General features: G+C 39.9%; 1 protein-coding gene across 8 annotated transcripts in view; it reads right to left on the bottom strand.

Annotated features, from left to right (window-relative positions):
• The window catches only part of FMN1 (formin 1), a 434,114-nt gene that overhangs the window by 137,052 nt on the left and 272,321 nt on the right, over positions 1-24,741 (bottom strand). For all 8 annotated transcript variants that reach the window (XM_058428057.1, XM_058428060.1, XM_058428056.1 and 5 more), the window contains 3 exons: positions 10,218-10,279; positions 8,226-8,314; positions 1,714-1,843 (listed from right to left, as the gene is read on the bottom strand). In XM_058428057.1, coding sequence (XP_058284040.1) covers positions 1,714-1,843; positions 8,226-8,314; positions 10,218-10,279 — 281 coding nt within the window. The remainder of the gene's footprint in view (positions 1-1,713; positions 1,844-8,225; positions 8,315-10,217; positions 10,280-24,741) is intronic.

Raw genomic sequence — 24,741 nt, 5'->3', positions numbered from 1 at the left:
GGCTTGGTACCAACAGAATTAACAGTTGGTGAAATGAAAAACACACTTTACTAAGCCATGAGTGTCTTTACAAACACATTAACAGCCATTATTTTCTACCCACTCAACAAATTAATTATAAACAGTGCATGTTTTAATACATGAGGATTAACTATTGGTTTTATATTTTCATTTGAGCCAGTTTAATTTTTAATACTTATTTTAAAGTAGAAGTTGTAAAAAGGGAGTTGGTATATATAGTAAGGCTTAACCTTTGATGACTTCTAGGTGGAAAGGGGTTTACCTTTTGAGGATGTATTTCAGGACTATTTATCTAGATAACCAATACAGTTAAATGCAGAGCAGATACAGAAGAAGTACGTTCTTCTTTATCCCCAGATATAATTTTCAGAGGTAAACTACAATAATGCATTTTAAGGCTGTAGGCCATCTTTAATAAATTTATTAAACTTACATTTATTAAGTGCTTGTTGTATGTCTATTAACTTTTACATTTTCAAGCTGCTTAGGATTTTCTTTGGCTCCCTGTCTCATTTGTCCTTTTATTTATTTTTTACTTCAAGTACAATTTTCCAATTGAAACTTCTTTTCTTTATGGTCTTAATTCACATTTTATCCCCCTTTATTTCAGGGTAAAAAAAGTAATGGCTGGGCACGGTGGCTCACGCCTGTAATCCCAGCACTTTGGGAGGCTGAGGCAGGTGGATTGCCTGAGGTCTGGAGTTCAAGGCCAGCCTGGCCCACATGGTAAAACCCTGTCTCTACTAAAAATACAAAAACTAGCTGGGCGTGATGGCAGGCACCTGTAATCTGTAATCCCAGCTACCTGGGAGGCTGAGGCAGGAGAATTGCTTGAGCCCTTGAGGCAGAGGTTGCAATGAGCCGAGATCATGCCACTGCACTCTAAACTGGGCAAGAAGAAACTCCGTCTCAAAAAAAAAAAAAAAAGAAAGAAAGAAAGAAAAAAAAAATCAGCTCCAGGCAGACTTCTTTTTCTGCTCCCGCCTTTCGGGTATTATTAGTGCGTATATAATTATATTTCTGTAATATTTATTCTCTACTGAAATACCTCATATCTTAGAGGAAAAAAAATCACGTCTCCAAATAAGGAACAAAGTACTACAGTATTTGTGGAGAAGAATAACGTGTCCTTAAGAGCATGGTTCAACTGTGAGAAAAAGCCAGGTGCTAGAATTTAACCTTATAATGAACACCAGTGTAGTAAAGCCAACAAATATTTATTTGCCAATGACTCAATGTCAGTCATTTATTTCACTTATCAAGTCTCTAGAATCCTCTTATTAGGTTGACACATTTCAGATGATCAAATGCATGGATCTCAAGCAAAATCTCTTCTGCAATCCAAATTGTAAAACAGGAAACAGACCATGCTATTTAGATTGGTTTTTAGTGGCCAGTATGTACTTTGGAAGATATTCAGAATTTTTTAGAAGGAATCTGTAAAAGTGTCATTTTTTCCCTCCTTCTCCCTCTTCATCCATCTGCATCTCCTTTTCTCTCCCTCTCTCGCATACACACACACAGACACACACACACACACACACACGGGCAAGATAATTATCAAATTTACACTTAGAAAAACACACAATCTGAGTCCAAAAAAGTTTCTATAATGGCACTAAAGTGGTCTCTCCCACTTTCTCCTTTACTCTTCAGAGCAAGGCTATCTTTTAAATTAGACAGTAAACATACCTTAGAAGCTCGCGTGATGATCTCCACCTTTCTGTGCAAGGAGGTGATACCCTCAAAAAAGACAGATCTGAAGATTATGCACTGGGCACGTTCAGCAAAATTAGGAATCTGGGCTAACTCATGTAAAAATCTGTAAAAAACAAAATGTATCATCTACCTTCATATATAATCACAAGCAAAATAAAAAGACAGCTGAAAAAGATCCACTTTGGGAACATTCCTTACCTAACACTCTCAACAATTATAAAAGGTGTCACATAGGTAGACTCAAGGAATTCCAAGGGCACGGTTTCCATTGTTGACAACGGGGCTGCTTTTTAAAGGGGTTCTAGCATGATGAATAAATGTATAGTATAGAAATTCCTTCGGGAACAGAAAGTTAACACAAATATACTAAACAAGTTATCTATCTCCTGCTGCCCAAACAAGAGACTGAACCCAAATGGAAAGCCCTAGCCTTTAACATACGAGAAAAATTATACAATAAACTCCCTCACAATGCAGCATTCTCTAAAGGTGTATTTATACAGGCTAAGCAAACTGAAGACTTGAGGCAAATGTCTACAGACAAGTGATTTAAAAAAAAATCTCTTACTCAAGCGATACTGCTACTATTTTTGCTCAGTGAATTACATAATGGTCTATAATGATCACATTCTCCAGATATTTGTTTACTTTTTCACATTAACTTATACAGACATAGTTTACAACTCAGTATTTAGAACAAAGCAGGCACTCATTAAGTAGACAACCTAAAGTTTCCTTAAAAATGTGGCAAGACAGATCTTAAAAGCTAAAGGTGAGTACTGACCTACACACACTAACTCACTGTCTGAGCGGTTGGGCACTGGTTCCCTTTGCAAAACTAAGTTGGAAGAGTGACATACTCTCCAGGCCAACCACCAGAGGAAGGGGTATAAATGAAAATGGGTGGAAACAGTTGGACATGAATTCAGAAAAGGAGAAAATCTACTAACAGCCATTTATTTCATTTTGGAGTTGAGATGATGATTAACTGATATTTCTGAAAGTCTTGGTCAACTCATAACATCATTACCAAGGAATTTTGCCATCTCTCACCAAAAATGGTTTTACACAGGAACAAAGCTGGAGCCTATTTCTTTCTATACCGAAAGATATTTTCTTTGCTTATACACCCTGTGCCGCCTCTACCTTTAGGGAGATTTGGGTTTTAATTAATTTCTAACATCAATTGATTTCGTATTTATTCCACAACTAGGTCATAATCCATAATCTTTTTTTTAGATGACACTTAATGAAAGCAAGGAATATCCATAAGAGAAAACACAATCTTGTTTTAAAGTTCAATAACCCATTATTATGAAAATTATATAAAGAAGTATAAAAGTGGAAATTCATAGGAATTCTGCATTAGGACAAGATGAAAAAGTTAAACTCTGTGTAAATTACTTCTTAATGAATATTAAACAATTTATTCATTTATCATGACTGAAATCAGGGGTATCATCAGTCTTTACAAACATATAAGAAGCAAAAAGCTCACAGGACTGACAGCATTTGATCCTGTAATGAGTCTGGGGAAGATTTATTTATTCAGATGCTGAGCTATTTTGAAAGAAGGGCCCTGCATTTCTCCCCTTCTAAATGTGACCATGAGGCGTCATTCAGGACCCAAGTTCCCAGAGCATGTACACTTCCTATCACAGTGAGCGAAGCAGTTACAGACACCACCTGAGAAAATACACAGATCAATGCCTCGGCTCACCAAAAAGGACTTAGATGAAAAGCAGAAAATGCTGAATGAATAGCTACCTATAACTAATCTCAAAAGAGGAAGCATAGGACCAATATGAGGAGACAAGACCATAGTCTTATCAATGTATGTTACACAAGAAAGGGTAAGACAGAATTGCAAGGCTCTCTAGGATTAAAGCCTTACTGGGGTTAGGGCTTGCACTGGAAAAGCTCTTAAAGAATCTTAAATGTTCCAATGTCCTCTTTAAGCAGAAGGGTCTGCAACCCACACAAAGAGTTGGAGGGGGGAGGAAAGATCATAATTTTACATTACTTTTGGAAAGAACTGAGAATTAATACTAAAAGATCAGTCACCAAGAATGTCAGTCTGTCCTTTAGGAATGTATGAGGCATTTACAGTGTGTCAGGGACCATGCTAAGATCTGAGAACAGAGCTTAACTTACAATCCCATCTTGATAATCCGAGAAGTAAATCAACGATTACTGTGGAGTGTGAACGAGTGCTCTTGGTGACGGATCCAGAAGAGGAGCTAGGAAAGCAAATGCAGGACACTCAAGTGTCATGGGGGGAACACTGTCAGCTAGGGTCCCCGGAGCCCTGTGATGCTCATGAACAGCATGTGAGAAACTGCTGGGAGAGCAAAGATAGGCTGAATGGTATCTGTGGGGAAAGTGAGTAGAAGGCAGATGCTAAAATTGTGTTCTGTATTCTAAAATACAGGGTTTAAACTTCTGAACGAATGAAGGGTTTTAAACCGGAAAGTGACAGTTTCTGCTTTTTGTTGTAGAAAATCTCATTGGCAGCAGCTCAGCTGATTGGATGGGATAGGAAATTTGAGGCTGGGAGACCACAGCTGTAGTCTTCGAAGAGGAAAGGTAAGAGGGGCTTGCAGTGTGAATGGAGAGGGGCAAATGGATGAGGAAGCTACTAAGGCAACAAGACCCAGATTAATCTACTCCTAAGAGATGTTGTGAAGAGTCCCGGATGACTTTGCAGTTTTGGCTTGGATATTTGGTATAGTGAAAATACAAAACAATAAAGAAGCAAATTTGGAGGAAAAAAATAGGGTTTTACGATGACCCTTGCCATCCAAAAACAGCCATGCAAGGAGCACCATAGCTCCTTTCTTATTTATCTGCTAAGGTACCAGAGGTATGGGTTACTTTGAAGGCTGCGAAGCAAGCATCTGATAAATATCTTCTCTTCCCCTGCCCCATTACTGTTTTATCCTCTACCCACAACAGCAAACACAGTAACTCTCTTAAATATTCCCAAGCATGGGATCTTGGACACTGGGCCTTGGCACTTATGAATATTTATGGATTGAGTTCCTTTTGGGCTAGTCTAACTTTACATTCCAGGTTCAGTAAGAAACAAGACTAAATATTCCCAAAAGAAGCTACAAATGAGGGATCCTTCCCTTCTTTCTCCAATGTAGGCTAATATTTCTAGGAAGGACTGCAACTTCAGTTTCTAATATATGAAAGATGTGCTGTGTCTCACATTATTTGGGTTACACATCTACAGCAGCAACTCAGCTGATGGGTGGAATGATGCAATGTGGCTCATTGTTTTTAAGAGACTAACATTTGATTTATTATCCCTAGATTTCTGAATGGTATCACCTAAGGTGTATGTGCACATAGGCGATACACATAGCATAACTGAATGTTGCAGCCTGCATTCTTCCACAGAGGAGTACACTAGCAGAGTCTACTGTGTGGGGGTCCCAAGGCAGCTGTGGACCTTCATGAAACATCACAATAGACTGTGTATAGTGTTCTCACCCTAGGCCATGAGGAGCGTGTACCAGGCCTAATCAAACCCAGCAGAGCCTCACCTCACAGCCATTACCCAGCAGCATAAGAGTCAAGGGCCATCCCTAGAGGGAGTGGTTCTCAGACAGCCTGGTCCCAAGCAGATGACACCTCTGTGGGCAATGGCTTTCTAAATCTGGCACTGGAGTGTAAGAGAGTTGATGAGGTGAGTGATGAGACCAGCCTCTCCATGCTCTGATTTATAGGACTGGGCACCACAGGACTCTTAGAAAACTGCAACGTTAAAACTATAAATGATTCATATTTTCCAGTATGTAAAACATGCTTATAGTCGACTCACTTGGAGTTAATGGCAAATAAGTTGCCAGAGAATCAGAGTGGCATAAATCAAACAAATGCTGGTTTGTGCAGGAGGTCGGTAGCAAAGGTGAAATGCACCCAGGTCTGAAGGCCCCCACCTATCCGTGCCTCACCCTCCCGCAACTGAGTCCAGGCACGTCACCTCACCAGCACAGCATGACAGTCCTTTTTGCTGGGTTTGCGTGTTCACGAAGCCATCACAATGACCATTTATAAACATTAAAAATGCTTTTCTATCTAGATCATCAGTAGAGAAAACAAGAATAAGTTGTGTGTTAATTACCTGCTACCATTATCTAAGTCCCGGCAATTAGAACAATAATTAGGACAGTAGCAGAAACATGATCTCTGCCTGCCTGTTCATTTCACCGGATCAGCCATTCCCATAGCTTAGAGTAAGGGCTGCTCGGTGGTTAAGGGGTTGGCAAATTGCAGCCCACAGGCCAAAACCAGGCCACCACTTGTTTTTGTATGGCTCATGAATTAAAAGAACGATGTTTACGTTTCTAAATTGTTGAAAAAAGAGTCAATAGAAGGACAACATTTTATGACATGTAAAAATAACATGAAATTCACATTTCAGTGTTCATAAGTAAAATGTCATTGGGGCACAGCGATACCCATTTGTTTATATATCGCCTGTGGTTGCTTTGGCACAGCAATGGCTGACTTGAATATTTATAACATCCCATAAGCCACAAAGCCTAAATACTTACTATCTAGTCCTTTACAGGAAAGGTTTGCCAACTCCAGGCTTAAAGGAGAATATTACTGTGTAACTTGGTATAACCAGCACTACCCAAGCGCTTGATATGCCCACTGTGCCCCAATACATCCCCAGGCCTTTTCAGTGTTGAAATAGCCCATTATTAGTCACTTTACTTTCAGTCATTAGCACCATAGGAGGGATTCATTTGTTATAATAGGAAATATGACTTGGAAATAAACCATAGGATCAGTTGAGGGTAGGGATTGGTAAGGAAGGTGTCTCAAGTTAGTGGAACAAGACAGCAAGGGAACCTCACTTGACTTGATTCACAATATTCCTAGGCTTTAGAAACCTACTTTGAGAGGGGATCTTGGACCACGCTCCATGTGAGAGCAAGTCCTCCAAGGTTCCCAAAACCATCATGTAGGTTTGTCATTAACTGAGTAAACCCAGAATTCTCTTCCTGACTCCCATCCCCAGTCATTTAAGATGTTTTCCCGAGTCTAAATGTCCAGGCATCCATGGGGACTGAGGTATTCTAGAGCAGCTGTGCCCAACCTTTTTAGCACAGGGACTGGTTTCGAGGAAGACAATTTTTCCACAGGCCAGGGGTTGGGGTTGGAGGTGGGATGGTTTCAAGATGATTCAAGCACATTACATTTATTGTGCACTTTATTTCCATTATTATTACATTGTAACATATAATGAAATAATTATACAACTCACCATAATCTAGAATTAGTGGGAGCCCTGAGCGTGTTTTCCTGCATCTGGGGGTGATGGGAGAGAGTGACAGATCATCATTAGATTCTAATAAGGAGCGTGCAACCTGGATCGCTCACATGCGCAGTTCACAATAGGGTTTGTGCTCCTATGAGAATCTGATGCTGCTGCTGACCTGACAGGAGGCGGAGCTCGGGCGGTAATGCCAGCTTGTCTATCACTCACCTCCTGCTGTGTGGCCTGGTTCCTAACAGGCCACAGGCTGGTACTAGTCTGTGGCCCAGGGGTTGGGGACCCCTGTTTCTAGAGAACCCAAGGGACAAGGCATGGAACTCCAGTGCAAGCCCGAGAACGTTGGAAGCTTCTAGGGCTGACTTGTAACCCTGATCTGATCACTCCACTTCTACTTCATTTTCTACACTTGCCTCATCTCTAGGTTGAGAGGGTTGGCCTGAATTGGACAAAAAAAGTTTAGGGTAGCAACAGGCAGAAGAGGCCCCTGTGTCCTCTGAACCTATTTTACAGTCTCACAGAGTCCTAGGCCCTGGGCAGGGGCGTGGGGCTGCAGAGCCCCGGGAGCTTATCTGTGGCTTCGAGACCCCAAGAGTCACTCAGTTACACCCCGGAGTTCTGGGTCTTCAAAGCCTATGGAAGGGCATCATAAACGACAGAGCAAGCAGCTATAGATAGTGAGTGGAGAGAAGAACAAGCATGTACAGAGTGAGGGGGAGAAAAAGCCACATTTGGGCAGAGCAGGTGGAGAAGTTTGGGGAAAAGCTGGCACATTCAGGCTGCACTTACTGGATATGACCTTTAGGAAAATAAATTTGAATTCTGACTCTGATATCATCTTTTTAACTTCATCAGGAGAACCTTAAACAGAACAATGCCTTCTTCCTTCCTCAGTTACCCTTTTGGTCAAATTGTTTAGTCTAGGAGGAATTAACAAGTTGCTAGAACAAGAAAGGGGAGTCTCGTGGGGTAGGGGAGGGGGGTGAGACACATTGTATCCAACAGCACAAATCTCAGCGCTGCTTTTCCCGGCAGCAGGGTCATCCTGCTGCATGCAATAGGTCACAGGAATGACGGTGTTGTGATTTAGCTGGCTGCACAATTTAGATTTGGTTATTCTGAGCTGGGAGACAAGAAGACAGAAATTGCAGTTCTCCTTTTGGCCTAACAGAAAAATGTTAAGTATCCTTACTGCTCAGGTTTATCCAGCAGCTTCAGTTCTTCTTCTTTGGATGTCTCGTAATACTTTCTTATTTTAACCAGCTCATCCTCTTGGGCTCTCTGTATCAAAATAGAAAACAAAACCAAAAAAAAAAAAAAAAAAAAAAAAGGGGGGGGGGTAGTGAGACTCTGGCTATGGCAGTGGGTCTCAAAGTGTGGTTCCTAGACCAGCACCATCAACAACATCACCCGTCACTTGTCAGAAATGCAAATTATTGGCCCACCCTAGACACAAGAACTGGGGATGTGGGTGGGGGTAGGGGGGATGCAAGCCCACCGGGTGATTCTGATTCATGCTCAAGTTTGAGATTCAATGCAAATGGACCTAACAAGTACAGGCAGCTGGACACAGAAGTACAGCTATTTGAGCTCTACTTTTGAATTCCCGGTCTCTTCCTCTGTAAGGAGGCTGGGGGGGGTATTGTTCTTAGAATTTGCTTCCTTACTCTTAGAACAGCCCTAAATTATATGAACTCGCAGCTCTTTCATTTCTAGTCAACATCGTCCCTTTTTCCAAATTTCGTAAGGACTCATTGTCTGTACCACTTATTTTGGCATTGAGTCACTGACTTTCTCAATTTATCCAACTATTTCAGTTGTATGCAGCTTATCTCTACTATGAGCTAACAAGCGGCAACCATGTGCATAGTCCTGAGCTCATGGTATAACAACACAAAGCATCTGGAAGGTACTGCCTTTGACAAAGTTCTTTAACGTGAACCACTGTATCCTCATTTTACAGATTATTCCACTGAGGCTTGTACTAAGTAACTCTTAAAGAGCTTCAGACTTGGAACTCCCTCCTTCTGCCTCTATACCTTGCTGACCTCCAAGTATTCAAGTGCATAATTAGCTCCCAATGGCCTGGTATTTGTGTACTTTCTGATTTATTAACGAAAGCTTTACTAGTGGAAACGTGGGAAGTTCCCACCCACTTGTATTAAGTAGCTCCTGATACATATAAAAGATGTGAAAATGAGCAAGGAATTGGTGATGCCACCAAGCCTAGACTATTAGACTATGGAAATCTTCCGTAAGAATCTTAAGGTCCCAGGGGACATAAATATGAAACGAATCATCTTTTGAACTGAGTGACCACAGCATACTATAGAGCCCTAGACAGCTTCCTGGGAAATACCATTACTTAAGAGAATGTGGTTCAATCTATGTTTCTGTAGCCTAACAGTCAGTGAACCAAAACAATGAACAATCATGGGAATTCTGACTTTCCTGTGTTGTCTTCTCAAGAGAGCCTGACAATTCTGCTGGTTATGTCCACTTAAAACCCAAGTTAAAAGACCTTATATGTGTACAGTCCTGTTGACTTTCAAAATACATTGCTACTGCTACATATATGAAATACTCATTTGATTAAAAAAAAAATCAGAGCCTACTATAATCCCCACTATAATGATGATCACAACGGGATTAAGGAGTTTAAGTAACTAGCCCAAGGTCACTTAGCAGGCAATGGTAGACACAGCTGGACCTCAAACCTAAGACTGTCTCACTCTAAATCCAAAACACATACCTACCATTCTACCCACCTTCCCACATTCAGTATCATCAACTCATTTGGACTAAGAGTAATCATCCAAGCTGGTATTAGCAGGCCCATTGTTCAGAAGTAGACACCAGTGCACACTATCATTTCAGTAGGCAGCTTATCTTCATTCACTTGGCCAGCAAGTGACAGGACTGGGTTCCAGAGCACGTAAGTGGTGTCCACCTGAGATGCCCTGCTTTGCAAGTGTGCAATGAGATCTGCTAGCCCAGATACCACAGTGGGAGTTAGGAATCTAGTGCTCCTCACATCCACTCCCATTCAAGCTTGTGTTTCTATGCCTTAATCTCTTCCAGGCCACGTCAAAACCCTTACTACCAAAGAACATGAACGGCTCAGTCATTTCTCAGGTAGAAGATAAATACGGAAATGCTAGCTCTGTAAGTCTTTGACACTCACGTTTTCATATAAGGCTGCCAGGGTCTCCAGATCAACCACGGAGTCATCCACATTGAAAATGGCTGCCGAGCACCCAAAAAGAAAAGAGGATAAGGGATTTGATTAGGTCCCCTGCACCAACGTTTACTCCACATCCAGCTTCCGAGCAATTAACAGAGTATTGCACTTTCTTTTTTTTTTTCTCATAGTTTTTTTTTTTTTTTAATTATACTTTAGGTTTTAGGGTACATGTGCACAATGTGCAGGTTTGTTACATATGTATCCATGTGCCATGTTGATTTCCTGCACTTTCTTACACAAGCTGTGCCTCTCAGCTTGTTTCTGCTCCCCTTCCTTTCGCACCAGGGGTCTCAAATGAAAGAAACCAAAATGGTTCCTATCATTGGCCTGAGCCTTGGCTCTGCCTTGTTTAATTCCTCGGGCTCTGAGTCCTTTCTGCAGTTTAATTTAGGCTCCACAGGAGAAGTGTTTGTGCTTTAAAACTAAATCAGTTTGTAGGTTTGAAGCACAATGTTAAATCTTTCTTCCCGATGGTAATTGAAGAGATTTAGTACCTAATGCACCAGAACTGACTCTTGCCCATTACCAGAAAGAAAGAGAGAAAAAAGACAATGTTGGCAAATTAAATGAATTCAGGCATGTGATTTCAGGCACCTTTCCGTGGCCACTGCCAACATCTTGTTTGGATTAAAAAGACAAGAAAAAGCAATAATTGCATCAATAGCAAATTAAGATTATGGAAACCTCCCATGAGCCAGTCTTCAGGCAGGCTCTCATTCCCATGGTTTTATTAGGATTCTACTTGTTCTGTATTATTTAAGATTAATTTAGCCGTTAACTAATATGCGTATGATTTCATCTAGAGAGGTACCTTCCCACAGATACTGGGATGCAAAAATTGAGACTTAAAATCCTTAATGGATTTGGCTATCAAAGTGTTTGAAATAAGCAGGTCCACATCTTTAAATAATTATTCAAAACTAATAAGGTTTGTTCCCTCAACCCTACCTCCCTTCCCTGACTTTACATTGTGAAATTAACCAGCACACTAGTAAATTTTCTCCGTGGCAGGCTAATTAATTTTATTAAACTAACCAGTGATACTTAGAATGCCTTAAAATTTTGCTCGTCAACTATTATTCTGTTCATTTGCATCACACCATGGTTTTTGGGAAGGTGGGGATCAAGGTAAGGGGCAGGTTGTTTTTGAGGTATTTTGCTTCTTCTGTGGTTTAGAATCACATGAACCCTTTCATACAATTTTAACAAAGCTAAAATTAACTGAGCTAAGATCATGGAACCTCACAGAACACCAAGAAATGTACTTAAAATTCCTTTGCAGGCCACCTTCTCAAACTTAGGGGTTAATCAGCAAGCTATTTCTAGATACATGGAACCGAGAGAAAAGAGGAGGTTAATATGCTAGAGAGAAAGTCAGTCACCTCGGATTCCACCAAGACAAAGGAACACCACACATCCACAAAGGCCAATCTGAAACCACCAAAGAAAAATGCAGTTTAAGGACAGAAAGAAAGGATTTGCCCTCTCAAGACTGTTATTTTGTGTGTGGAGATCATATATATCCACTAATTTGTCAGACAGAGCATGCATTTTTAAATGTCTAGTGCTTTGAAAACCAAAATAGCCAGAAACAATGTCTATTTTATGTAAATCTCAGTATTCTCTTACAAAAATCAACCAACATGAGCGCATAAGAAAAGGTCAAATTCTAAACAATAATCTACCAAAAATGTTTACATGTTAACTAATCATGCATCCTGGGTAACTATATATTACAAGCTTAGATATAATCAAATAATCTTAACTAATGAGAAAGAGAATGACCTGTGAGTTTCTTTTCCTAGTAAGTAAATATTCAGTTTTTAAAAGTTAATCAGTCTGGGGCCCAGGTACACAGTTCCTCAGATGATATTGTCAGCTGTGCCCCGTCCAGTGTGTTCAGTAGCAGAAAAATAACACCCAGAGAGGTTGGGACTGAGAACAACCATGGGCTCTGAAGACATGGATTCATTCATTCCCCCATCCAGCCCTTGAATAAATATTTGTTGATGTGTACAGGATCTGTTCTAAATACTGTGGATTTTTAAGTTAGAAGTGCAAAGTACTTAATTAATCTCATGAAATTTATATCCTAGGCTGGGGACAGAAAATAAACAAGTAAATACATAATTTCAGATAACAATTTACTATGAAGAAAGTAAAACAGAAATGTACAACGTTAGACAGGAGGAGCAAGGAAGGCTTCTTTGGGAGGTGACATTTAAGAGAAGACCTGCAGAGGTCAGTTTTGTGGCTATTTTGGAGAATAACGTCCCAGGGAGAGGTAATTGCAAAGACAAGTTTCTTTTTCTGAAGGAACACATTCAAGGTACAGAAAAAAAAAATCAAGGTGACTATCATGGACACAACAAAATGTACTCATTGTGTGATCCTGACGTTAAATTTTCTGAGCTTCAGCATATCTATAAAACAGCTCGAACACCACTTACTGAAAATATTAAGTGAGGTAAGACGTATGCTTAGCATAGCACGTAGAACATGGTATAAGCCCAAAATGGTATATATGAGCTATTACTATCATGATTTCAAATATATACATTGTAAATGTGTTTTAATGCTTGTTAATGCCTTATCCCCTTTAACATCTGGAAAGAGTTAGAGAAAGAAAACTACAACTACTGAGTGATTTGTGCTGTAAATGCAAACTTCCAGAATTCTTAGGTGTTTCTGATCGCAGTTACTATGAAACCCTTCCAGTCCTTTAAAACCCCACTCAAGATCCAACTTCAGAAAGCATTATTAACAGGAAGGGTCTATGACACAGAACTCTAATTACAAAAAATAACGGATCACGTGTCTTAAGGGAAATGCCAGGTACCTCCAAGTCTGTATTATCATATTTTTATCTCTAATTTCAATCTTTCTCATCAATCCATCCTTCATTGTACCAAGGTTATTTTTTAAAAACATGGATTTCAAAATTTTACTGTGATGCTTAACATACCTCCAATATCCTCCTTTAAACACTGGGTGAAGTCCAAACTCCTTGGCCTGGTTGTTAAACTCATTCCCTGCCTGGCCTCAATTACACTTACAATCTCATCTCCTACCATGTTCTCCATGCACCATGGGTTCCAGTCACCCTGTGTCCTTCCCCATTCCTGAACATGCCATGGCTTCCTCCCTTTCTTCATCTCTCCAAGGCACAGAGGCCAAAGCCCTGGAAGGACATCCCTTGACCCTCAGATCATTAAGTCCTCAATCTTTTCCTCTGCCATGGCACCTCTCTCATATTTTACATAAGGTGAAGATGGTATACTTTAAGAATCTGTGGTATGTTGCATAACTGTTTCCTTCTCCCAGTAGACTGTGAAATCCTTGCAGTCAGCAGTTGATTTCTTATGCATCTTGATAACTGTCTCCCAGCATGGTACCAGGGGTGCAGCAGGTATAACATAGATGTTTGTGGGTATAATTATACCATAGGACTCCTGAAGAGTGTGAGTCCTTCTGCTGATGGGAGGAAAAGCTTCTTGACAAAGAGAACATGGGGTCTTAAAAAGAAACTTATAAGGGGCACAGCCTTATAAGGCATGTATCTGAATTATGGTTGTTTGCTTCTTCCCAATTTGACCCTGTCCAAAAATCAGGGTTTGGCCAGCAGTTACATAATTGCGTCCCCAACTCATACAGTCGGTGTAGATTATACCACTTGCCTGAATATTCCCTAACAAAAATAATTAACTTCAAAGATGAGTTTTCTCATTATTAGGGAATGAATAAGGAAAATCTTTCCTTATTCAAAAAAGTTTTAAATAGTTGTATCCCCTTAGGAAAAAAGGTTGAGTAAAAGTTCAAGTGTTATATTGCTTTAGGCAGACACTTAAAACACTCATCTATTAATCACCAATAACTAAGCTAAATTCATCCATGCAATGACAATTTGTAAGTATGCAATACGTGCCAGTGAACATAAACTGGAAGGATACAAAACATTCCAGCCAGAAGAAGCAGATAATAGACAGACTCACAAAATGTTTAGGCAATGGCAGGTAGTTCAATTTTGGTTTGAATAGAGACTTAATTAAAGGGACTAGAAAGATACACTCCAAACATGGTTTGGGATAAAACCTTGTAGGATTTTGAATGCTATGATGAACCTGTAATACACTTGTTACACAGGAGGGAGTTGTTGAGCAGTTATGAATAGAGGAGTAAATTGGACAAAATTATATTACACACACAAAAAGTCAAAATTTGAAAAGACTAATTTAGAATCTATTGTAGTGGGCAAGAGGTAGCAAAAACTTGAATAGGGTGGACAGAAAGGATAGGGCAAAAAATTAAGACACTACAGAGCACTATTATAGTGACATTGCTAACCAGCTCTGGGGACTGAGAGAGTCTAAAACCACTCGGAGGCTTTGAGTCTAGGTTTAGGGGAAGAGCTTTGTACCATTCCCCCAGAAACAGGCAGAGGAGTCTAAGAGGTGAGCATGACTACTGATCTGCCCCCAGGGACTGGGAAAGGAATGGAGTAGAGAGGAAAGGACAGGTAAAAGAAGAAGTAGATGAACAGATGAACTTAGGGCCAATGCCAACTATTCCACTGAAGTTTCTCCTCTTCCACAGAAGGATCTTAAAAATAAAATCTAAAAAGTAAAAGGAAATTCAGAGGTAGAAGAAGCAATATCAAGACATTGATACTGAGCCTAGAACTTATGGAGATTAAATTAGTTGTATTATTTCTAATAGTATTGGCCTGGGAAGGTTAGGGTATCAGCTAGAAGTCTAAAAAATAAAAAGGCCTACCAAGTCCTAGGATGCCTAAGAGAACTGCCTTACATGTACATAATCCCATGTCTTAGTCACCAAATATAGTTTAGGTTCCTAGAGAGCCAGAATCCACATCTGATAATTCTATTCTCAAAATACTGGAACAATGTATTAGAGAATCAATGAATGCTCTCCGATTAAGTAATTCTTGCAAGCACTTACCATTAAACTTATTAGCCATTACATAAGCCCAATTAATTAGTTAACTAATTAATTAGTAATCATAATGATCACAATGTGGAAAGAAGTCAGTCTTTCAACTAAACTATTTTTGGCGTCACCCAGGATCAGATCGCTCCCTCCATTTTATACTTTGAAAACACTCACTTTCTGTCTCTGTCTCTTCCACGCATGTGTGTGCACACAGGCACACCGCTCATAAATTGAATAAACAAATACAAGCCTATGTAATTTTACAGCAAGCCTCAAAGCTCTGATACAGTAATTCCAAGTAATCCTAGCTTTTGTTCCCATCTGTATAGGTCTCATTATACTAACACTTCTGCAGATGGTGTCAGAAAGGTGAAGTGTCAAGTCCACAAAGGGGAGACCCCAACAGCTCATTGCTACTGCAATATCAATCATTGCTGGTGGTTTTTACTTTTATCTCCTTCCCTCCTTAGCTGTCTCGCACACACTGTCAGTTCGGTTAGAATATTTCACCTACACCTCACAATATGTCAAAAGGAAGTAGACACACGCTGTGAAAAGCTGGTAATTTTATTGGATTCCTTTACCTTTAAAAATCTGTTACTTGGTCAAGTCTGGTTTCTGGCCTTCTTTTTTGCAGGGAAATTGAGGCAAACATTTTTATGTGGTCCTCTGGTGCCTGCTCTGTACCACAAGAATTATATACACAAGGATCATTAGAGTAGTGTTTCGCCCATTAAGATATAATAACCGTCAGCAGGGACAAAAAGCAGATCAGTATCACAAATACAAACTAACAGGCACACATAAAAACTATGTGCCTGCTTTAGGGCACATGCAAGGGGTCAGGGTCTTATACAAGAAGGAAAATTCCCTCTTCGGGTAAGAGATGGCTTTTCACAAGACCAGGGTTAAGTAGAAAGAACATGCAGGATTCTCTCAGTTCTCCAGTCATTTTTCAACCCTGAACACTTCTATCTCCAAGTGTACCATGCCCATATAAACAAAGAATGCACTTGCTGTTCGAAGGGCTTCTAATGAGTAAAAAGACGGGCAGAGTTATTTAAGGGAGTTGTTCCCTTTGACTGAGGGAGCACCTTTGAGCAAGAAGCATGGGACACGGTGGTGAGAAAGGCATATCTTATATAGTCTATTAAGATCAGCCAAAGCAAATCTGGTCATCCGAAGTGTGGGAGATGCCACAGGTAGGTAGGGTTGGGTTGGCTCACCAGGTTTTGGCTGATGGTGGTTTTGAGAATGATTTGCATGTAGCCTGTTTTATTCTTCTTTTTATTTCCTTAAGTGACTGATGTAAGCCTCTTGCACAAAGCGGGTATGTAGTAATGTTTTGCAAATGGACTAGATATAGTCTAGTCCAGCCCAGGAAAGCAAAGTTTGATAGGATTACTTGACTCTATTAGTAGAAATTATTTTGTTTACAATGTTAACTCTGCAACAGCCAACATAAAACTTAGCTGCTTTGCCCAAAATACTGGTATTTTTCAGAACTTGATAAAAATTCAATCAGTAAGAGAAAGAGAACAGAGCAGAGAAAGAAATATAGAAGGACTTAGTTTTTTGAAACTCTCATGTCACCTATATCCCACAAAACTCTGACAAACCTACTCCGTGACCTCTACAAAGGAAACGGTAACATGGGGTTCATGGGAAGAGGCAGTAGTACAATCTGAGAGTTGAGGAAAGGGAAGGCAGAAACATCTTCCCATAGTTGTCCCTCCCAACAATGAGGTCATCCTTGAGAGCAAACACCAAGTCTATGAAAAAAACTGCAAGAAGTGGAAAGAAGGGGAGCCAGCAGAGAGGGGTGTGGAGCGTGGAAGGACCACTCGGAGGCTAGGCCAGGGGACTGTACAGATCTGCTCCCGCTGAAGAGGCCTGTAGTTCTCCTATAACTATACCTTGCGTTTCTCCTACTGGATACTAGGTTCCACCTCCAATAAGCACCAGGCATGCCTGTGCAAACCCAGATATGCACAAATCCTCACTCTACGCAAGTATCCAAATGAGACGCTTAAGGGCACCAATTAAGTAGCAGCTTAAAAGAATTGCTGTCCACTCCACCACAGGGTGAGGACAGCAGGCAGACTTTATTGGGGATTAATACTTAATAACTGATAGAATTTATTGGCAGCTTCCTCTGTACCAGGCATTGTTCTAAGTGTTTCGTATTTAATCATATGAGGCGGGTGCATTTGTTGTTTCTAGTTTTACAGATGATGAAACTAAGGCACAAAGTCACACTGCTTGGTTTCCCAAGCTCAATTCGACAATCACCCCAACTATCCTCCAAGGCGGTGGTAATTTACTGGACCAAGACTGTACTTCCTTCATCTTTCATAGATGTCAGGCAATAAATAATCATTCCACCTAAAATCCTTACCACCTAAAAAAAAATTTCAATGAATTAACCAATGAAGAACAAACTACCCACAAAAGGCTACAAAGAAACCATGGTCTCTAAATGGCATCACATGCTTTTTACATTAATCAGCAATCCCGGAGTGGGAAGCACATACAGCCCATGTCATGAAAATTTCATTTACTTAGTATATACATTCATAGTTCCACCATTATTTAATTCATGCCAATACGCAGTTCACTTCTAATATGCTATTTCGACATATGCAATAAAATGATTAAGCTTTAACCTTTGTTACAAACTATTTGCAGTTCTTCAAAAATAATCAATATTGCAGCTAAGTCACAGCAGACAGAATTTCTTTAAAAAAAAAAAAAGAAACCTGGGACTTGAAAATACCTTATCTTAAATAAAAAGAAAATAAAATCTCTAGTAACATAAAGTCTAATTTTCTTGAATACATAGCAATAATTGTAATTTTACACTGCATGCCAAAATTGACTAAAAAGGAACACAGCACACGAAGAAACACAAACAAAAGTTGCATCCAAAAAGATAAAAAAAAAATCAAGAGAATATAGTATAGTTTATAATCTTATCTAAATTGCTAAACGCCTGCTACTGTGTCATGTTAACCTGGGCTCTGATGGAGTAAGAGACAAGTATAAAACACACAGTGAACAGGAGCTGCTTGGGAGGTGGAAGAAATGGACAATCGCAAAAGGGATACTTATCTATTACGAAACTTCAAAATCACTCAATCTCATAAAGCAAAAATCCAAATTCTCGCCTAAGTCCAGGCATGTACTATGCCCAAAGTTGCCCAAGGTCTCCTTTTATAGGCACAATTACAATTGTCCATGGTTCAAACCTCAAAGAAGGGCATAGGGCATAGAATTCACAAAACTTCCCCTTCTATATCCCCTCTATTCTCCAGAGGGCAGTGGAATGAGAAACAGTTTGGGTTAAGCTGCTTCTGTTCGTCCATTAGTTCTGGTTCTTTTAAGCCAAAATTACATTCCAGGCAGACTGGATGGTCTCAGCCAGTTGCCTGAAGGTAAAGTACAAAGAAATGCCACCCTCTGCTTTCTGGACTCAGCTCTGCGAGTGAAGGAATGCAGAATGGTTTAGAAAGGGCAGGTGGGAGCCCCGCTGCTAAGGTGTTTTAGACGCAATGGGAGGGAGGAAAAGGTGGAAAAGGAAAGGAAAATATTAGAGTGACTACTTATATTTATCTAGCATTTTAAAAAATTTAGCTCTACCCATATTTAATAAGTTAACTGAAACTGCCCATTTATTTAGTCTGTATGTCAGCAGGTCAGGGTCACATGGCACTTTTGGTAGATAAACTCTTTCAGACGTGGCATGCTCACTTGTTCCTTTGCTTTCAACATATTGTGATGAGGGGGTATTAAATGAAGTTTTCTTATTCTAAAATCTGGCTTTAACTAAACTTCACAAAATAAACAAGTTGGCTTCAAAAGCCTCCTGCGGTGAAACCCCAGATTTAAGATAATCCATCAACAATAGGAAAATGGTAGAGCAGACACTTTGGTTGCTAGTACAAACTCTTCATCAGTTATGGAAGCGGGTAAAAACAAGGATAGCCAAATGACACCCGCCAAGAAGTTGATCCCCATAAACAGAGTTTATCACTAAGGCTACTTAAAATGTGGGTTTAACTTCACTATTATTAATAATGAGACTCACTGTAATCACATATTGAGCCTTGAGATACCAGGCTCATGAGAACCCAAAGCCATCAAAATTAGCAAGACATTTAAAAATATTACTAATCTTATTTTAATTCATATTTTTGCATATATTTTATAACATGCATATTAGTTATGTCCTACACTTACATATTTTAGAAAATAGACCTTGAGAAGCATGCACTAAAACTTTTTACTGTTGGGGTGCATGATAAAAAAATTATGAAGACCAAAAGCCTTTTGAGTAGACACTCTTCTAGGCTAGACTGAGATTGTTCCTCAGCAAAGTCCTAGATAAGTTGTGTTGGATTTCAGATGCCTGGTCAAATTCATTATGTTTTAGACAACTTGCATAAACTTTGACAAAGATTCTGGCAATTATTAAGGCAAAAGGGAACAAGGTCCAGCGGGCATTCTCAGACCTGGGTTTTAGACTCTGAGCACATAGCTGACATCCCTTTTGTACACTTTGAACTGATATTCCCAAACAGAAGGAAGGCCAGTGTTGCAGCTGATCTCTCAAACTGACGTTCTGAACTAGTAAGAACCAAATAAAGGATGTTTTATCTTGATGTTATTTAAATATTATAAATATGAATTCTCAGTGTATGGGAAATTCCAAATGAATGCCAGGAGGTTTCTGGCATCTAGTCTGTTGCAATGCATATGAACGTTTATATCAAGAATAGTCAACAGCAATTTTCTATCTCCCCTGGGACAAGAAAAAGAGGAACTCACTAACGTGGAATGAAAACACTAATTTGCAATCATGTAGGCAGTCACTGTGACCAAGGATGCCAAATGCTTTTAAATATAAGTCATCCTATCCAGCAGATGGAAAACCAGCAGTAAGTAAATCACTTATTCAGAGTCTCTCCTGGACCAAATGCAAGTGCTTTTGGTATTATGGTCACCCTCCTGAAACCATTCTTCTTCTACAACCAAGGCTTTTCCCTTGGTGATTCAGTGTTTTCAACTTCAGCCAGCATATGGATTTGGCTTTCTTCTACAAGATAGCAAATACTATCTTGGGTAGAAATAAAGGGATAAAGGTTACTTTTGGGAGTATGTTATGTCTAACCTAGCCCTATCTGCTTACCACTAGCAGAAAGGTAGATTTTTAGATGCTCACTGAACACTTTAGCTGAGATGTTTCCAGTCATCTCACACTCAAATCATCCAAAACAGAATCTACCTTCATGCTTCAAGCCCTGCTTTTGTGCCTATGTTTTCAGTTTCTGGCTTGGGGCACCATTAGACACATTCCTGCTGAAGCCAGAAACCCAAGGTACAGCCAAAAGTCTTCTGTATTACTCCTTGCATCTGATGTGAGCAACTGTAGCAATTCTCTCTCCAAATATCCCTCATACATGGTCTCTTCTCTACATTTCTATAGATATAGCTTCCGTTCTGACCTTTGTCATTTATCATCTGAACAAATACAATCCCTTCTAAAGGATTTCTCCACCTTCAGTCCTATTTTTCTTTATTCATTCAACAGGCACTTCATAATCATCACCTGGGTGCCAGACACAGGTGCAAGGTGCTGGGGATACATCAGTGAGCAGTCTCCTTCTTAGAGCTTATATTCTCGTGGTAGATGTAAATAAAAACATAAGTAGATGAACAAATAAAATATTAGTTGCTGTGAACGAAATAAGAGTATTAAATTAGGATGACCTATATTAGGGTGGGAGGACCTAGAAAGGTTCTCCTAGGAGGTGACATTTAAGCTGAAACCTAAAGAAAAACACCTAGCTATATAGAGAGTGGGGTGGAAAAGCATTTCAAACAGAGGGAGCGTGCAGAACTGTTCATTCAAAATGTATTGTGCATGCAATGACAAAGAGTAAGAAAAGTACTTGGCCTCTTTAAGAAATCAAAGAAGATCACTGTAGTTGGCTAGAGTGCAGTGAGACAAGATGCAGGTGGGACAAAGTGAAGTAAGAGATCTATACTTTGGCCAAGCATGGAAAGCATTAGAGGCCAGTCTTCCATGAACAGTGTGATAGATACTGCTGCGTTCAAAATCAGATCACAACATGGCCCTTCTTAGATTTCTTGTCCCCATTACTGATGTAATAATGTAAACATCTCTTGTGATGCTATTCAGGGATCTTCCTGGTCTGGATGTTGCTTGTGTTTCTAGCCTTCTATCTTAAAACAACCCACATTCATATATACAATCTATATACTCCAGCTGTGTCTCTCTTTTTTTTTCTTTTTTTTTGAGATAAGAGTCTTGCTCTGTCACCCAGGCTGGAGTACAGTGGCGTGATCTCGGCAACCTCCACCTCCTAGGCTCAAGCAATTCTCCCACCTCAGAATCCCAAGTAGCTGGCATTACAGGCTCGTGCCACCACGCCTGGCTGATTTTTGTATTTTTTGTAGAGAGGGGGTTTCGCCATGTTGGCCATGCTGGTCTCGAACTCCTGGGCTCAAGCAATCCACCTGCCTTGGCCTCCCGAAGTCAGGGATTACATATGTCTGTTTTTCACATGTTTTGTTTCATGCTCTTTCCTCAATTGTAAAAGCTCCATCTCTGTGTGATGACCACTATTTCATCCTCTCAGACTTAATCTTAAGTTTTACAGGAAGAGTCAAGATACTGCTCTGTTATTTCATAGGCAATTCTACCGTAATGTTGGGCTGCTTTACATCTCTCCCACCATCCTGGGTGTGCTTGAGGATGTTAGAGCCTGATCTTATGTGCTGTTGTACATCCGTATGTTGTACATCCGTATGACACCTGATACGGAGCTGGCACTCCATACAGTTTTATGGAAAGAAAGCAGGCAGGCAAGCAGGCAGTTTTGTCCAAATTCACTGGAATAGAATACATGGCATTCTGATCCTATCTAGTTTAAGATTAAGTCTGTATTTTTAAAAAGTTGAATTAAATTCAACGAACATCTGAATATATGACTTTTATGCATGACACATTAGCCCAGTTATTTGCAAACAATGCTTAATTATCATAGAAATTCCTGGCAAAGAAATGCATAAAGGAATGAACACTAGCCCTGCTCCTTGTTACCTGTCAGATGTCAAGGTATAGAGAACCAAAACTCTTCCTGAATGGAGAGTGTAGGCTGTGTTAAGAAGAGCACAGAGAAGTGCTCTTCTTACAAAAGAAGAAGAGAAGATTGCTTTTAAAGAGCCAAACCAGTAAAAGCCAGATGATCTATCTGTGGGAGATAATTGCAGACTGAAACACACAAAACTATTATCAAGGTGACAAAGCTACAATCTCAGAAAAATTGAAATGTCATTGCCATTTGGAAAATTGGAATGCCTGAAGCGATCCAGAATGCCTGTAAGTACTTCTATTCCTATCAACTTAATGCTACACTTTTCCGAGAACCATGTACTGTATTTCGTCTCTAAACCTGTTTATGCCTGTTTATTCGCATTCAAAAAAATATTTACTGTGTGCTTATTATGCATATGCTGAAACAGAGTGATGGAAATGACATTTTAATGGGGAAAATGGCAGGTAGAGACAAATGATGTGGAGAAAACAATCAATAAACGTGACAATTTTTTTTTTTTTTTTTGTCCTAAGAAGGAATACTCTCCTCTAAGTGAATATACTGGCTTTCTGGTTTATACATCAGCTTCTTGTGAGTTTGGAAAGTATGAGTTAATGCCTCTGGGATTTGGGCATGGCTAAAGGTGAATATACGACCACAGGGCTGAAGAACACCCTCTGAATTGTGGTCATTTCACCAGGGCTGGTCGGCTGTGAGACCTTGCCAGGCAGCCAGCTGGCCTCCTCCAATCATATCTAACCATAGCCCCTCTTACATTAAAATAAACCTTTTAGGCCAACATCAGCACAGGGAGTCCTTTCACCAGGGTGACAACACAAGGCCAAGTATATTCCACACACAAATTCAGAATGAAATATAACTGATACAGCCTGGGCTCCTAATGACCTTCAGATGCCAGTGTCAGTCAATGACTCCAAAGGAAAACTAACCACCAGTTATAGCGCCATATTCATCTGGAATACATTACTAAACGAAGAAATGGAATGGAGATGATTTTTTAGAACTTAGGAGCCAACTTTGTGGTGGATCACAGAGGTGCTCAAGGAAGGAAAACGAACAATGAAGTTCCCACAAGGCCTAGAAGTCTGTGATGCTACAGTCAACGTTTCCGATGCTGAAATGAAAGTTCACTTATGCTTCACAGAAGCATGTTGTTATCTAGAGTATAACATTGGAAAAGGTCTGGATCAACAAGTATCTTTTCAAACTCACAATAAACATTCAATCTAATAAGGCTAGAATGCCATGGGAAAGTTTACAGTCCTGAGCTGGTAACTGGACTATCACATGGCTGGAATGACTTCTATCCATGTGGAAATCTGACACACTGCAGTAGGACATGCTTAAAACAAACGGAATATAGTCTAAGGTTATATGGACATTGTGAAAACTCACATCCACAGCGTTACACATCACGGTGATGAAATCAAGCACACTTGAGCTTCACCAGGCTCATGGAGACCACTGTCAAGACAAGACCGTTTTGTGATACCTGAAGAATCCCTGACTTCAATAACTGCTTCAAAAGAGTCAGTCCTTTACCAAAAGACTATAAACTCCCCTGAAAACATTTGTTTTTGCTTTTCTTTTTTTCCCTCTGCTCTAACATCACATTCTTCTGACGTGAATTTATCAGAAACTCAATTCTTCTGGAAGATCTAACTTTAAGATTCTTCTAAAGTCCCTGAAGAATCCCATTCTAATTTCAATGACAAGCCTTTTTAGCCACCCTCTGCCAAACTCACTTTATCTGAGGTTTCATACTCACACTTATGTATTCAGCTCTGTTAATGAGCTTAAATAGTATATAGCTTATTCGAATGCTCTGTGATTATCATTTAAGATGTTTTAGTTTTTTGTGGAATTTTTAATTTTTACAATGTAGTGAAATTTTCAGTCCCTAACAAAGCTCCCTTGAATGGAAAAGTAGCAGGTGATGTGAAAGTAACTGAAGTGTCTTGTAGGTCAGGACCTATGGGTATTCTGCTGAGTAGCAAAGTCAAACAACTAAACAACATGAACTGAAACCTAAAGGGCAGTGTGGTTTCAGATGTTTCCACTGTGAAACTCATACTAAATTCTACTGAAACCATCTAAGAGATTGTATTATCACCCAGAAACTATAAGTGAAATGTCAATATAAAGATTTACATTTGCCGGGCACAGTGGCTCACGCCTATAATCCCAGCACTCTGGGAGGCCAAGGCGGGTCGAATGACCTGAGGTCAGGAGTTCGAGACCAGCCTGACCAACATGGAGAAACCCCATCTCTACTTAAAAAATTAGCTGTATGTTGTGGCGTATGCCTGTAATCCCAGGTACTTGGGAGGCTGAGGCAGGAGAATCACTTGAATCTGGGAGGCAGAGGTTGC

The sequence above is a fragment of the Hylobates moloch genome, unplaced genomic scaffold, assembly GCF_009828535.3.
Source record: "Hylobates moloch isolate HMO894 unplaced genomic scaffold, HMol_V3 SCAFFOLD_14, whole genome shotgun sequence".
Taxonomy (NCBI): Eukaryota; Metazoa; Chordata; class Mammalia; order Primates; family Hylobatidae; genus Hylobates; species Hylobates moloch.
Note: the sequence above shows the minus strand (reverse complement) of the source record. Positions and strands in the feature narration are given on the sequence as shown.